This window comes from Tasmannia lanceolata, unplaced genomic scaffold (genome assembly GCF_043159265.1).
Source record: "Tasmannia lanceolata isolate RefF3 unplaced genomic scaffold, GAP_Taslan_0.1 ptg000012l, whole genome shotgun sequence".
In the NCBI taxonomy this organism is placed as follows: Eukaryota; Viridiplantae; Streptophyta; class Magnoliopsida; order Canellales; family Winteraceae; genus Tasmannia; species Tasmannia lanceolata.
Genome location: NW_027518689.1, coordinates 45,037,191 through 45,053,770, shown reverse-complemented (window position 1 = coordinate 45,053,770; position 16,580 = coordinate 45,037,191). Strand labels below are relative to the sequence as shown.

Genomic DNA, 16,580 nt, shown 5'->3' with positions numbered 1-16,580 from the left:
TCTCTCTCTCTCAAGCACTCTCGCTCTCACATTCAACAGAGGAACGGTGGCAAAGAAAAAAAAAGAAAAAAGAAAGAAGAAAGCGGAGCGGATCGAGCGTCGGCGGGATTTTCGGATTTTTTGGCCTTTGGATTCCGCGAGGAACTCTATCACCGGTCGGTACCCCATTCTCGGATTTTTCCCGAATCATCTGGTATTTTTTTATATATTTTGCATGGTTTTTATCATTTAAATGATTTTAACTCAATATTAAATGTGCGTGCTTAAACTCATGATCTGCACGAGTGTTTCAATTCCGTTTCGTCCCAAATTTTAATACAATGATCTATCTAAATAGAGTAAAATAACTATCGGATCGGATCGGACATTGGATCAACGGTTTTTGAAAATTTGAGTGAAGAGTGGTATTTTATTTAAAATAATGGCTGGGTAATTACGAAATTCGAAAAAATAGCCATCTCAGGATGATCTATTTTTCGGAATTTTAGATTTTTCTTGTGTTCACCATATCAGAACAAGATTAAAGGATATTTTCCGGAGTCGTAATTTTCTCGAAAATCGTGTTTTAAAAATAGAAAACTCTTCAAAAATATCTTTTCGATGAAGAAAAATAAAATATATACTAAATGAATTCCAAAATTAATGAAATTTCTTGGGAAAATAATATGATACTGATACATTCTACCATGCATTTTTGAGAATTTATTGAATCTGTTTGGTATATTATTTTATGGTTTCTTTGAAAATTATCAGCTTTTGGGAGAATTTTTACTGATATCAGATCAGAGATAAAATTCATAAAATTTTTACAGTAGTCTTATATTCTATATTTCGTGTTTCTGTAAAAGTTTCAAGTGATTTGGATCTTGTTTCATATGGGATGTAGTGTTAATTCATAATCTAGTCTGAAAATTGAAAAATCCGAAATTGATAATAAATAGTTTCTAAAATTCATGAAGATCTCATAGCATGCTATTTTTACTTATATCTTGTTACTGTAGAAATTTCAATGAATTTATATTTCTATTTATAGTAGTTGCTGTGTTATTTTTGCAATCTGGTCCTATTATTGTTAATTTAAAATTAAATATGAGCTTAATGTAAAAATCTACAAAACTCTTCCAGTAAGCTACATGCATTCCCATCTTGCTGCTGTAGAAGTTTCAACTCATTTCGAATTCATTTGCAATAATTTCACTTGTAAAATCACTCATATGTTTAAAATTGATAAAATTCATTAAAAATTCGAAATTAATTGAAAATCATCTGAAAATCTCTAAAGAACCTTAAATCTCTGTCACATATTAACTCCTTAATCCATTGAAACAGAAATCTTAGGATCAATAGAATTCCCTGGAAAAATGGCCAGTGCATCCATAATCGTATCCCAATTGCAACCGATCTTTGACAATTTGAATACTTAAGCTATAGCATGTTGTTGGCTCCGAGGTTACTGTCCATGAAAATCCTGAGATATGCCAGGCAATAAGATGCTATAACCTAAGTATTAAATTGCGCAAGGAAAGAGCGCACGATTCCCTCCCTTTGATGCTATTCTGGGCCGAAATTGGTGAACCCTAGAACCATTGGTAATCCTTGAATGTCTAGAAACTGAAAATCCTTGAAATCTGAAATTAACTAACTTCAATAGCTTAAATTGATTTGTCTCGTGTCTTTGGGAACCGTTGGATCACGGTTTCTGTCATAAGAACCCTTAGAGCCCAATTTAAGAACACTGGTGTCGTGTCTTGTCCTAAGTTTTAGGGAGTCTTAGGTTTTAGGAAGTTCTAGAGTTAGGAGTCCAGCCTTATCACGTACGCTTGCTATGGATAGCAACCGTGCCATAGGTCTAGTTACACTAGTCACCCAATCTTTCCTTAGGACAAGCCTAGTAAACTAGGATGTAGGTTAACCTGCATTAGTCTAAGGAATAACTTGCATTTAGATAAGAATCATATAGCATCTTAGATGAAATCCTAGGATAATAAAATCTTCAACTTGAATTAAATAACTTCTCATAAAGCTGTTGAAACAGTCAATCCCGTCTACGTCGGTGTCTTAGTTGAGTTAGGCATATGTAGCTTAGTTTAGGTGCACCGAACTACGTCGACTCTGATCCCAGTGAGGCTTGGGTACGTAGGCAGCTTGGATGTCTGATGGCATACCAACCGCGAGTCGGCACTACAACAAATTGTGGTGTTTTGTATATTAATTTCCTTGTAAATGCTTAATCAAATCACTTAGGATTTTCCATGAAATTAGAATTTTAGGAGAACTTTCACTTAGATTGAATTCAAACAAATAAAGTAATCAAGATACACATTTAGGATTCACACTGAAATTAGATCATAGGATGCATGTCACTTAGTTCGCACATTAACATAGAGTTGAATGAGCCATTTAAAATAAATTTAAAAGAGTTAGCTTTTGGAATCGAAGACCGATTATCGGGCAGGAATGGTGCATGTGGTGGATAACTCCCCATACCTTCCATTCTCGTAACCAGGTAGCGAGTTTAGATTTCTGGTTAGTTATGGGTCCTAGATCCCACATCTAGGTGGCGACTCTGTCATTCTCTTTTGTGTAGAATTCGGATTGCCTTAGTGATCCCAAGTTCACATAAAAGATGAATTAAAATCAATCATAAAATGCACACGCCAATCGCGCGGGTACGAGAGACCAAGAGAGAGCGTGGCGGCTCACGCCCCACCCCTCTCGCAGGATCGGATCCCACATAATCATAGCAGTGCAGCGTCGAACAAACCCAAGCGTTTGAACCACAATTTTATACACAAATACAGGGAGAAGTAGGCCTACATATAAATTTCAGTCTTAGAAATCGCTTGCTGACATGAGAAATCAATGAAATCAAATCTCTGATCAAGAAGCAACGATAGACTCCAAGATTAAAAACTCAAAATATTCAAATTGAAATAAAAGCATCAAGACACGTCCTCTTATAAACCCCATAAATTGTGATGACAGGTCTAACTCATGCTATCAGAGCAAGCATAACATTTCAAGAACAAGTAAATACACACAGCAGCACCATAAACACTAAAAATTAAAAGGGAATAAAATGCAGAAGCTTGAGGGAATGGATCATACCTACAGAATGCAGGGAATTACGCTTGCAATGAAACAGAGTGTCGGTGATTGTCAGATTGCCAAAAAATGGTGAAAATGCAGGTAGTAAAAATGACAAAAATGGGTTTTACCTGGAAGAAGGTGAGATGGGTTTGAGTAGGTAGCAAAGGTAGGAGGGAAGAAGGAAAAAGATTGAAGGTGGGCGGCAATGGCGGAGGTGGGAATCCGACACCAGCGAGATCGCCGGAGAAGAGAACCTGCAAAATCCCTCCCTCTCTCTCTTCGAAAACCGTCTTCCACCCTCATCTTCACCTTCCTCAACCCCCAAAACCTAAACCCATTTTCTGCACCTCAAAAACCGAAACCCACCTCCACCGAACCACCACCACCACCACCCTTCACAAAACCCTCCTCATCTTCACCTTCCTCAACCCCCAAAACCTAAACCCATTTTCTGCACCTCCAAAACCGAAACCCACCTCCACCGAACCACCACCACCACCACCCTTCACAAAACCCTTCTCATCTTCACCTTCTTCAACCCCCAAAACCTAATGGGGGTGGAGATGGAGGTGGAGGATGGTGGAGGGGCGAGGTCGGAGCTCCGGTGAAGATGGGGATGACGATGATCAAATCGACGGCTCTCTCCCTCTGCTACTCTTTTTTTTCTTTTTGCAAGAAAAACCCCTCCCTCTCAAAATGAGGCTCTGCCCCTTTTTTAAGCCCTAATCGACCTTCTTTTAAGGGGAAATGGCATTTTTGCCCCTACTCCTTTTATCTTTTGAAATGGTATCAACACTACCATATTTTAAGCCCTCTTGTCTTGCCTAACTAGCACCACTATGTCTCGATATTCGCACAATCTCAGCTTGTCTTTTCTCAACTTCTTTGTCCATTTTCTTTGAAAATTTGCAGAGACGCACTCAGAAACAACAAGCATTCACAGGTCGCACAATTAAACCTCGGAACTCGGAAATTTAGGGGGAGGTAGTACCAAAGCTCCGGGATATTTGGTAAATTTTGTAAATTTCAGGGAATCATTTGGGCTCACAAAGGTTTCGACAATAATCTGCAAATGAAGATTTGTCGAGGTCTTTTGCATTTTGGGTTCGGCTCTTCAATTTTTAAAGTTGAAGTGCGGCTTTAGGACATCAGGAAATTGTTTTTGAAATCCAAGGGTTTAGGAACTTTACTCGATTTCAGGATTTTTATTCGATTTTGGGAATTAGGGCCTGGTCAAAATGGGGTGTCTACAGATGCCCGTCTTTGGCAGAGGAAGCTTGTCACATGAAGGCCAAACCGGAAAAGACAACACATTTTGACCGGCCCAAGATTCCAAATGAAAAGATACAAAAGGGGTTGGATTTTTTTTATTAAATGGCAATTTGGACTTTGAGCAATTAGGCGGAACCCACACGCACTGAAAAAAGAATTTTTAGTTAGGCGGGACCTTCACGCACTAACAAACGGGAGGTTTGGTAAGGTGGAACCTTCACACGCTAACCAAAAGGGAAAGCGTTGTTATGCGGAACCCTCACGCAGTAACAAGCAATGAAAATTTGTTATGTGGAACCCTCACACAGTAACAAAAGGTGGAATTTTAATTAGGCGGAACCCTCACGCACTAATCAAAAGGGAAAGCTTTGTTATGCGGAACCCTCACGCAGTAACAAGCAATGAAAATTTGTTATGTGGAACCCTCACACAGTAACAAAAGGTGGAATTTTAATTAGGCGGAACCCTCACGCACTAATCAAAAGGGAAAGCGTTGTTATGCGGAACCCTCACGCAGTAACAAGCAATGAAAATTTGTTATGTGGAACCCTCACACAGTAACAAAAGATGGAAATTTGTTATGTGGAATCCTCACACAGTAACAAAAGGTGGTATTTAATTAGGCGGAACCCTCACGCACTAATCAAAAGGGAAAGCGTTGTTATGAGGAACCCTCACGCACTAATCAAAAGTGAAAGCGTTGTTATGCGGAACCCTCACGCAGTAACAAGCGATGAAAATTTGATCGAGGAGTAAAATTCTTATGAAAAGATTGATACTCTCACGCTTTTGATTGATTGATTGATTTGAATTGATTGATTTGGATTGATTTCTTTGGAGATTACTTTGTCTCTTGCCGAGAAAATGGGAGTGCGAGTTCCTTGCTGAGGACCGGGCTCACATGATTTGCTGGGATTTTGGGTACTGACCCATTTTTGAAAGAATTAGATTTTTGCTGAGAATTAAATGCTTTGAGCAATTGCCAGTGGACTCTCTGGGAAATAGATGTTAGACTCCATTGGGGACTAGCTTTGCTGATGAGCTGACTATGGAGTAGGCTTAGCCGGGAAATTTGGAGGTTTGACTCGAGATGTGCCCGAGCTTCTCTCATCTCAACTTGCTGGAGACATTGGTTTATTCTAATTGTTCTTGTGGATTTGACAGCTTTTATGACTTGGCGTGATTTGCCAAGTCATAAAAGATGCCCCTAGTTATTTCATACTTCCATGACTAGAGTTTAATAAAGCAAACACAAATGCAGGGAAACAGATATTTCATTTCATGAATATTGGATTTACAAAGCCCTCTGTGTAGAGGAAACACTACAACAATGAGATCATTTCTGCCTGAAAGAACTCTTTCGAATCTGCCAGCTGACAAAATTTCAATAGGCCTGATAGCTTGCTATTCTTCTGAACCTTGTTCTGATTTAATCTGTCTTCCGGAGAAGAGACTTCTTGCTTTGGTGCCTGTCACCCCAGCTCTGGGAAAGGTACAAACCATACAAGACTTTGGAGGTTTTGACTTGACATGCGACAGACTTCGACAAGTGACAAGTAAAAGACAGTGACAAACACAGGACTTGGATTTCAAGAAAGACTCAACTTGCTTCTTGACCTGACAAATATTTTAAATGGTGACGGTTAACCACCCTTAGAGTGACTTGAATACCATGCTTTAAAAAGTGATTCATTCCCTGTTCGGTATTACCGTCATGGTCATTGAACCCCTTCGATTGCTTAGTCTTAAGTGACCCTAATTTAGAGAAAGACCAAAGCAAGTCATGCTGGCGCTATTCAGACTTTGATGATGCCATTACTGGGTTACAAGTCTTATCTGCCTCAGCTATTCAGCTTCTTTAGAAATCACTACCACTGACCAGATCGCCTTTTCAGGTTTTCAATCTAGCGGACCGCTTGCCTTAGTTTTTGCCTGAATTGCTCTTGCGAGTTTTCAATCCAGCAGGCTCACACATTGATTTTTGCCTAAGCCGCCCTTTCGGGTTTTCAACTTAGCAGGTGAATGACCTTAACTTTTGCTTAGATCGCCCTTGCGGGTTTTCAATCTAACGGGTCTTCAGACTCCATTTTTTTTTAGCTACAAACCTTTGCCTACGTTAGGGTTTGAAAGACCGGAGTTTTGATAAGTTTTCCAAGGTTTCGACCGAATCCGGACTAGCCAGACTGCCTACGTACCCCCAAAGGATGAGGATCAGGTCGCGCGTAGTTCAAGGCACAAATGCCCCTAGTTTATGGGTTTTGAAAAGAGAATGATTTTGATTTTGTGTAAGCTCAAAAGGGTTTTGCAAAGAATTCTTTTGATATGTTTTTTTTTTTTTTAGACAGGATTTTTGGTTTGAAGCTCTAGTCGGCCAAGGAAGGCCTTATGGTGCTTTAAGCATAATATTTCTTGAGTTGGTCAAGGTTTGTTGGCTCTGTTAGCTTTTCTCCATTTTCATCGAGGAGTCTGACGGCTTTTCCAGGCAGGACTTCGTCAACAATGTATGGACCTGACCATTTTGGCTTGAATTTACCCCTGGGATCATATACCGGTGCCCAGAAGGATTTCAGAACAAGATCTCCTTTCTTGAGGTCTCGAACTCGAACTTTCTTGTTGAAGGCTCTCTCGACACGGCGCTGATACCCCTGAACATGGTACAATGCTTTCAGCCTCTTCTCGTTAATCATTTGTAACTCTTGATATCTAGCTTGAGCCCAAACAGATTCTGACAACCCAGCTTCCATCATCACTCTCAGGGAGGGAATTCACAGTTCAACAGGCAAGACAGCTTCCATTTCGTACACCAAAGAATACGGGGTTGTACCTGTAGAGGACCTTATCGACGTCCTATAGGCCCACAAAGCATACGGGAGTTTGCTCGACCAATCTTTGTAAGTCTCGGTCATCTTGCTGATGATTACTTTGATGTTTTTATTAGCAGCTTCAACAGCTCCATTCGTTTTAGGTCTATAGGGCGAAGACTTATGATGCTTGATCTTAAACTCTTCACACAGATGCGCCACCTCCTTCTTGAAATGGGACCCATTGTCTGAAATTAACTCATGTGGTACTCCATATCTGCAAATAATATTCGCTTTGATGAACCTTGCAACAGAAGCCGAGGTCAATGACGCATACGAAGCAGCTTCTATCCACTTTGTGAAGTAATCAATGGCAACCAAGATATACTCATGCCCACTAGAAGACTTCGGACTTATCTTCCCGATGATATCTATTCCCCATACCGAGAACGGCCACGGTGAAGTGAGAGAATGCAACTGAGAAGGCGGCACATGGATGAAATTGGCGTAGACCTGACATTTGTGACATTTCTTCACATAGGCGTAGCAGTCTGCTTCCATTGTCGGCCAGTAATATCCAAGTCTGAGAATCTTCCTTGACAGCATCTTTCCGTTCATATGTGGTCCACAGACTCCTTCATGTGTTTGCTCTATGAGTTCAGCTGCTTGATCCTCATCTATACACAAAAGTTGGATTCCATCGAACGACCTCCTGTACAACTCTTCACCACAGATGACAAAGTTAGCAACCAATTTCTGAAGAGACCTTCACTCTTTTCCAGAAGCTTCCGACAGATGCCCCTTGCCTAAGATAAGGTTTTTGATATCTGTGTACCAAGGCTCGCCATCTGAACACCTCGCTGCTATTTCAATAGCGTTAACATGTGACGGGGCCCATTGAAGCCGTACTTCTAATGGTTGAACCTCCATTGATGCAGAAATATCGAGCATTGAAGCCAGAGTAGCTAATGCATCCGCAAAATGATTCTTTGTTCGAGATAGGTGAGTGAATGTGATATTTCTGAATTTTCTAACCAGAGACTCTAGGTACGTATTATACGGGATCAACTTATCGTCTCTTGTTTTCCAGTTTCCGTTGGTTTGACAGATAATCAGAATTGAATCCCCGAATACATCTAGGTCCTGAATGTGTAAGGCCATGGCTGCTTCCAAACCCGCAATATATGCCTCGTATTCTGCCATATTGTTTGTACACTTGAACTGAAGTTTGACGGATATAGGGATATACTCCTTTCTTGGAGACACCAACACCGCTCCTACACCTTGGCCTCGATTGTTGACCGCTCCATCAAAGTACATCAACCACTTTGTGTCTGGAACTTCATCTTCCACAGTCATTATCTCCTCATCTGGAAACTCTGCTTTCAAAAATTCATTATTTTCTGCCGGTGAATCAGCTAACTGTTCGGCTATCACGCGCCCCTTAATTGACTTCTGAGTGACATAAGTGATATCGAACTCAGACAATAACAACAACCACCTGGCTGTTCTCCCGGTGAGGGCTGGCTTCTCGAACAAATATTTCAATGGGTCCATCCATGAGAGTAGAAGAACCCTATTCGATAACAAATAATGCCTCAGCTTCTGAGTAGCCCAAACCAGTGCTAGACAAGCCTTCTCAAGAATGGTATATTTCTGCTCATACTCCAACATTTTCTTGCTGATGTAGTAAATGGCTCTTTCTCGCTTCGACTCCGGCTCTTGCTGCGCTAACATACACCCCATCGCTGTGTCAGTAACAGACAAGTACAGCAACATCGGTTGTCCTGGTATGATTGGCGACAAAACTGGTGGTAAAGCCAAACACTGCTTGATTTTCTCGAAAGCGTCCTGACACTCTTCGTTCCATTTCTTTGAAGCATTCTTCTTTAAGAGCTTGAAAATCGGTTCACAAGTCGTTGTCAACTGTGCAATGAACCTTCTCAAGTATTGAACCTTGCCTAAGAACCCACGGATCTGTTTCTTGATCTTTGGAGGTGCCATTTCTTGGATAGCTTTGATTTTCTGCGGATCTACTTCGATCCCTCTCTGGCTGACCAAGAATCCCAGCAGTTTTCCTGATGTAACCCCGAATACACACTTATTCGGGTTGAGACGGAGCTTGAACTTTTGAATTCGCTGAAAAAACTTTCTCAATGCCCCTGCATGCTCTTCCCTGGTCTTCACTTTAACGATCATGTCATCAACATATACTTCGACCTCTTTGTGTATCATGTCATGCAGTAAAGTGGTAGCAGCTCTCTGAAATGTTGCTCCAGCATTTTTGAGTCCAAATGGCATAACTCTGTAACAATATGTCCCCCATTGAGTGATGAAGGCCGTTTTGATCATGTCTTCAGGAGCCATCTTGATCTGGTTGTATCCCGAGAATCCATCCATAAATGAAAGGAGAGCATGGCCCGCTGTGTTGTCGACCAAGATGTCAATGTGTGGCAAAGGAAAATCATCTTTCGGACGTGCTTTGTTCAGATCTCTGAAATCCACACACATCCTGACTTTTCCGCCCTTCTTGGGCATAGGTACTATGTTGGCCAGCCATTCAGGGTATTCAACAACTTGTATGAAGCCAACATCCAATTGTTTCTGAACTTCATCTCTGACTAGCAAGTCCCACTCTGGTTTCATTTTTCGGAGTTTTTGCTTTTTCGGCCCGACACCTGAGATTAGGGGAAGTCTATGTTGAACAATGTCTTCACTTAATCCCGGCATGTCATCATAGGACCAAGGGAAAACTTCTTTGAATTCCTTTAATAGGGCAATTAATTCTGCACGCTCTTCGGGAGTTAATGTTTTGCCAATTCAAATTTCCCGAATTAGGGTTTCATCACCAATATTGATGGTCTCGATGTCCTCTTCGGATGGTTTTGCTCGACGTTGCTCCTCCTGCCTAATCATGTGTTTGATTTCAGGGGGATTTTCGTCGGCATCCTCATCAGAGGGGGAGTCTTGATTATTATCATTATTAATTTGATCAGATAGAGAAGCAGAAATTGAAGTAGAGACAGGCGAATAAAAAGAAGAGTCTTTCATTTCATTCAAAAAAATCGAAGTTACATCTGTTGACGCGCCTTCAATGGGCTCAGTATTGAAATCTTTAGAACTCTTTACAGACTCATCATCAGATTGGACTATCGTATGAGCAGACTTAACAGACTTAGAGGACTCAACGGAAGATGTGACGGACTCTGCATCGGACTGAACAACCGCATCAAAAGACTCCTCATCAACGGGCTCGATCACAACTGTACCTGCATCAAAAGAAACATCAGATATAGCAAACTCTATTTTTGACTTGGAAATGGACATATAGCTAGAGACAACGGACACTTTGATAGAAACAGGACTGTTCTGGATGACGACTTGGGGTATGACCTGGGAACTCCAGTTCGTGAGAGGTCCCTCGGCTGGGGTGATAAGACTTTCAGGATCAAGGATCAGCGCATCCCCTCCGATCATGGCTACAATCGGTAACTCAACCTGGAAGAGGGAATTCAGAAGACACGGCTCGAGGATATCAGCCCAATCCACCTCTGGTTCGATCTCATGAATCTGCAAACTCGGGTACTCATCTGGCAGCTCCATATCAGAAAATATCTCAAACCCCGGCAGCTCTTGCCCTGTTAGCTCATCAATCCACGGCTCTGCGAACCCACAGAATGCAAAGTCATCTCCCTCTCTGCGGTAGTTACCATTTCTGATCAGACTAAATGATTTCATCGGCAGCCCTAGACCCTGGCGACGGAGCTCGGACCATTTCCGCATGTAAGTTCTCATTTCTTTGATCTCATCACGAGAAGGTTCATATCCGAGTCCGAACAACCCTTCATTCTTTCTCATTACAGGCCATTCGACTATCCCCTGATGATTGCGACTCAAACCTGCACCGGGAAGGTACCCCTGTTTACGCATCATCTTCACAATCCGGGGATTAGTGCTGGTGAGGAACAAAATCTCTTCATTCTTTGCTTTCTCAAATGATATGGTTGTGACTTCTACAGAGAACCCGGTCAGACTAACATCACCTTTCTTTTCTGAGGCACCCTCTTGCGAAATCTGGCCTACCTCTAAATCAGGATCACCCTTGACTGTTATCACCCTGTTGTTTCTGATGAACTTCAGCTTCTGGTGCAGTGAAGAAGGGATAACTCCAACCTTATGGAGCCAAGGTCGGCCAAGCGAAAGAAGGAAAGAAGCTTTGATATCAAGCACTTGGAACTCTACTTCAAAGATTTCTCCTCCTATCAGAATTTCGGTTGCTACTGTTCCAATAACATCACGTCTCGTACCGTCATACGCCAAGATTCCTTGCTCAGAAGGGATAAAGTCATTCGGCCCAAATCCCAGGACAATAGCAGTGGCTGACGGACATACGTTCATTGCGGACCCGTTGTCAACTAACACATCCGGGACCTTCTTACCGTTACAGATAACAGTGATTTTCAATGGACGTGTATGATTGCAACCCTCAGATGTCAGATCTTCATCAGTGAAAGAAAGAGTCTTGGACACCCTAGCCATCGCTACTAAACCAGCCAGCTCATCAGATGTAATATCTACAGATACCTGTGCAGCATTCAACTCTCTTAGTACAACTTGACGGTGCTTTGGGGAAGCCATAAGCAAACCCCAAATTGAAATATTAGCCTGGGTCTTTTTAAGTTGACGTAAAAGATTCTCATCCTCTTCTTCGCAACTCGGCTTGTTCTGTTTCTGCACTTCTGCGGTCCTTACGACTTCAGCTGGGTTCTCAACTCTTAACTCGGTGGGTTTGAAAATTCGCCCACCTCGGGTAACATGGCGGACTTCGTCACATTGATCGTTCAAAAAATCAAAGTCGTCGTCATCAAAGCTAAGAACATATGGAGCCACATCTCGGACTTCCTCTTCATCACATTGAAGAATATAAGGACCAACAGAAGACCCGGCATAGTCATCTTCATCCCCGCCCAGCACATAAGGCTTCTCTTCCTCTACTACTTCAACTTCCTCGCCAAATGCCAAGACAGTCGGTGAATCGGAAGCGATAGCACAAATCAAGGAGGTAGGGTCAAGAATAGGATCTTCAGTAAAGACCGCCCCAACTGTAGGTGGGGGGCGTGCAGTATGGACTGGTAATGGATTCCGGGTAGTACTTGGCATAAATACAGCAATTTTTTTCGCTTCTATCATATCCTGAATTTTATGCCTCAAGTGCCCTGTTCCTTGATGATATGCACAATGCTGATCTTCACGCCAATATCTGGGGAGAATAGGTGGTGGAAGTCTCGGTTCTAAGAGAGTGATCTTTTTGTCTCTTAGTAACTTCTTGAGAGCGACAGATAAAGGGTAAGGTAACGGATCAAAATGCCTTGGCGCTTTCCTCGCTGGCTGCTCTGTTTCTGCTACAACTCTTCTCATAGGGCGAGCAGCAATCACATTGTTAACTTCAGGCTTTGAAACTACCATTGGCTTCTTTCCATTCCGCAGATCAAAAGATGACTTCGCCAGAGAACCCTTCAACAACGCATCTTCAGTTATGGTTCATGTCCTGATCAGGTGATTGGAATCAGAATAATACTGCGTCGCCATGAAGTGGTAATACTGCGGAGACAAGTTCTTGACCACAATTTTGATCTGATCCTCTTCCAGAGGGCGATTAGTCATCTGGGCCGCTTTTCTCCTCCATCTTCTTACAAAAGATGTAAATGTTTCCTGAGATCCTTGTTTGATCGCTTTCAGATCCCTCTTCGTAACTTCTATCCCTTCTTCCATCAAAAATTGCTCAACAAACTTGTTGGCAATTTCATCTAAAGTTCCGAGTTCTTCGGGTTTCAGATGAAGGAACCACTTCTTAGCTACTCCTGTTAGAGACATCGGAAACACCTTGGCGATCTGCTCTGGAGACAGCCCATACCCTTCTAAATTCGAAATGAACGACCTCAGATGACTCCACGGGCACCCCGTCCCATCATATTTATCAAAATCTGGCATTCTGAATTTTAGAGGAAGAGTGACACTAGGGAAAAGGGAAAAGTCAGACATATTGATCTTCTTTGGGCCCTTAACTTGCATGCTTTCAACTTGTTGGGTCAATTTTTCAACTTTATCAACTAACTCCTTCTCCTTGCCTGGCTTGACTGATTGCGGGAGACAGTTCTCCTCTACATACTGCTCGTCATAGAAATCATCTTCGGGGGAGATGACAGACCGAACAAAGCCTGGAATCACATTGGGAGGATTTTGGACGACAGGTGCCTTCGAGGTAGCGGCTTTCTCGCTCTTCAACTGAGTAACATCTTCCTTTAGGGAAGACACCTCTCTTGTAAGTTTCATCATCATGTCCCTCATTTCAGCTAACATTTCATTTGACTCGGCCATTTGGTTAAGACGAGGGGGGACAAGTGGAAATACAGTTGGTGAGATAGGTGAAGAAGATCTACGACTTAGTCTCGACGTAGAAGATTGTCGGGACCAACTAGGCTGCGAAATGGTAATTTTTTTCGGAGCAATGGCTTTTGCCTAACTCAGACTCCTGAAATGGAAGTAAGAACACTAATTTAAATTAAGATAATCAGAAAGAATGTTATGCACAAATTGAAACAAGATATAGTACAAACACATCTCTCCTCCGGGTAAGAACCAACAGTATAACAATTGTAAGAAGGGTCATGACGGCCCATCAAACCTAAACTGATAACCATCACACTGAGAGTGTTTCAGACAAATATCCGACAACATAACGGCCTTACAAAAGGATAATGGCAAGGTAAACTCATGGTTCATCAATAACCCTAAAGAATAGCGGTCACACTCAATATATTCTGGGTAAAATCCGGCAGCATAACGACTTTACAAAGAGATGTGGTAAGGTGAGCACATGGTTTATCAATAACCCTAAAGGATAATGATTGCGCTTAAGGTTTTTGGAGAAAATCCGGCAGCATAACGACTGTACAAGGAGGGTTTCGGCAACCAAGCATAAAGAATACGCCGACAAGGTCAAGATGAAATGAGGCTCTCAGCAAGAACACACACTCTGGTAGTGATAATGGCAAAGTAGACTCATAATCGACATGCGGAGTGATCTGATCAAGATCGATCAAAGGATCAAGCTCAGGGAAGATAGATCATGGCTATAAAGATAATGATGTGAAACCAATGATCTGATCATAAGCCAAAAGACGGATGGATGGGGAAAATGGATTAGATTAGGAAAGAAAACCTAACCATGAAGCAAGCCCTAATTTAGTAATAAATATATATACATATATATACATCCTAACCAGGGGCACCAGCCCTAAATATAATCTCGCAGAGTCAAGACACTTGACTCAAGACAGACATGTGAGTGTACTAGGACCGTGTCTGTAGCCACATAAAGTGAGCTACCCTAGTCTAAAAAAATGGGATAAGGTCCCTAACTCTAGGCTCCACATGTGTAAGCAACACATATGTTCGTCCATAAATGCAAACAAAAGGACCATGCAATATATAGAGAGAGTAATGTCGCGAGGTCCACCTGGCCGGGTGCATAGTTACTTGTATGCTGTGACTATCGCCCGGCATACGAACTATGTCCGTTTTACACACAAGGTGTCTAGGTGTTGAGATACTACTGGTGCGGTGGCACTAGAAGGCGGGTATAGCCCTCACGACTCCTACTTATAGTATCTCTCCGAGAGTAACCTGATAGTATATCCACAGCAGAAAAGTAACCACAAAACAGATAATATATGCAAGGGATGAAAGTGACTGTGTGAGTCCTCGTTTTATTTTGTATCTATTTGGTGCCCCTGGCATTCTAACGGAAAAGGTTCCCATTTAAAATGATTTTAGTCCAAATTTCTTCCAAAATTAGTAAAAATTGCATTTTTACAGAGTTAGGCAATGTTCCAATCTCCCCAGCAGAGTCGCCAGCCTGTGGACCCCGATCCCGAGGACGGGTGGGCGAGGGACACGAGATCCTGCGCCGATCCTCTAAGATCTCCACAATGTGAAGGAGAGCTCTACCAAGGAACTCTCGAAATGGTGCCACTCACAGCATGGGTAGCGATATAAATGAGATACCTCTCGATTCAAGGACTAGCCCGAAACCAAGATGTACCTATAATAAAGAAGAGTCGCCATCCAAGGAAGTAGGTCCTGGATCCCATGAAATACTCTGTTGCAACGGATAACCAGAGATACAAAAGTCCGTGCCTGATGACGAATGGGGAAGGTGTTAAGCGCCCCCAATTCGCCCAAGTGCAAGCACCTGGTCTCTTATGCAATTTTTAATTAATTTCGAAGAGTTTTGGGCGAAAATCATGTGAAATGGGAACGAGTACCCCCGAGGAAACGTCTATTTAAGCATGCATGACCCGGGGATGGGCAAAAGAAAATAAACACCCAAATCCTAACTCACGGCATCTAATCCTAACCCATCACATCTAGGAAAGCAATAACATCCGCATGCACAGCTACAGCTAAGCAAGTAATAACAGATATGATAAGCAGAAAAGCAGTAAATATCTACAGCTAAGCATATGATCATGATAAGTAAGCAAATAAATGTCACAGCTGAGCATGTAAATAAGCATGTGAAACTAAACGCACAAGGAATAAGCAAGCTGAAAGTAAACACACAAGGAACCAAAGACAAACATACGATAAGCTAAAAGATGCGAGAAAAGAAAGGAATCAGAAAATAGACGGTATGCCCAAACCCAAAATGCCAGGGAAAAGAAAATGGGACATACGATAGACTCAGGGAGCGATTCTAAAGGAATCAAGCTCAGTGATCCTGATCCGCTAAAGATCCGACAAGTCTCGCGATCGTCATAGCCTATCGCTGGGCTCAGCGAGGACATTCCCTGTAAAGGGGCCACGCTACGTCGTCGCCCGTCCCAAAACCCGATAAAACGTCGGAAAACTGACAAAACCGGCAAACCACGATCAAAATCGGAAATGAAATGAAAAGAAGGCTCCGAGTGACCTGGCAATCACCATCCTTGCCCATTTTGGTTTTTGTATTTTTGGGAAAAGCTTAAAAGATACTTTTAGATGCTGAAATGATTTTTTTTAAGGGTTTAAATGATTTTATTGAAAAGTTTGACTGAACTTGGGATGACGATCCCAAGCTGCCTACGTACCCTGTAGAAAGGGATGAAGCCAACGTAGTTCGAAACAGCTTTTTGAAAAATGCTTTTGAGTATTTTTTGGATTTTTTTTATTTGATTTTTATGTATTTTTTATCCCTTTTGATCGAAGGGGGGGTTTTTAGCTCAAGAGGTTGCCGTCCGTCATCGCCTAAACCCGACGAGTGTTCCTAAAATTGATGGGGATCCCGAAATGCAAGGAGAATCCCAAGGAACGCGAAGAGAGTAGACCCGAAGAAGGAGAAAAATTAATCCCTAACGCTGTAGAAAATGATCATCT

At 42.1% G+C, this 16,580-nt stretch overlaps 1 protein-coding gene across 1 annotated transcript; it reads right to left on the bottom strand.

The window, feature by feature from the left end:
- Positions 1-7,931: 7,931 nt before the first annotated feature.
- Positions 7,932-12,629, bottom strand: LOC143888848 (uncharacterized). Its single transcript, XM_077393243.1, has 5 exons — positions 11,394-12,629; positions 10,239-11,306; positions 8,739-9,344; positions 8,505-8,618; positions 7,932-8,384 (listed from the first exon to the last, which is right to left on the bottom strand). The coding sequence occupies exons 1-5, from the start codon at positions 12,627-12,629 to the stop codon at positions 7,932-7,934; spliced, it is 3,477 nt and encodes a 1,158-aa protein (XP_077249358.1).
- Between the last annotated feature and the right edge of the window lie 3,951 nt (positions 12,630-16,580).

Excerpts from the sequence above, each read along its gene's own strand:
- LOC143888848 (XM_077393243.1), bottom strand. The coding sequence starts at position 12,629 with ATGGTAGTTTCAAAGCCTGAAGTTAACAATGTGATTGCTGCTCGCCCT. Across the intron at positions 9,345-10,238 it reads TTGAAGGCGCGTCAACAGAT|ACCAGGGAAGAGCATGCAGG; the intron begins GTAACTTCGATT and ends GTTAAAGTGAAG. Across the intron at positions 8,385-8,504 it reads TAATGACTGTGGAAGATGAA|TTCAAGTGTACAAACAATAT; the intron begins GTTCCAGACACA and ends GTCAAACTTCAG.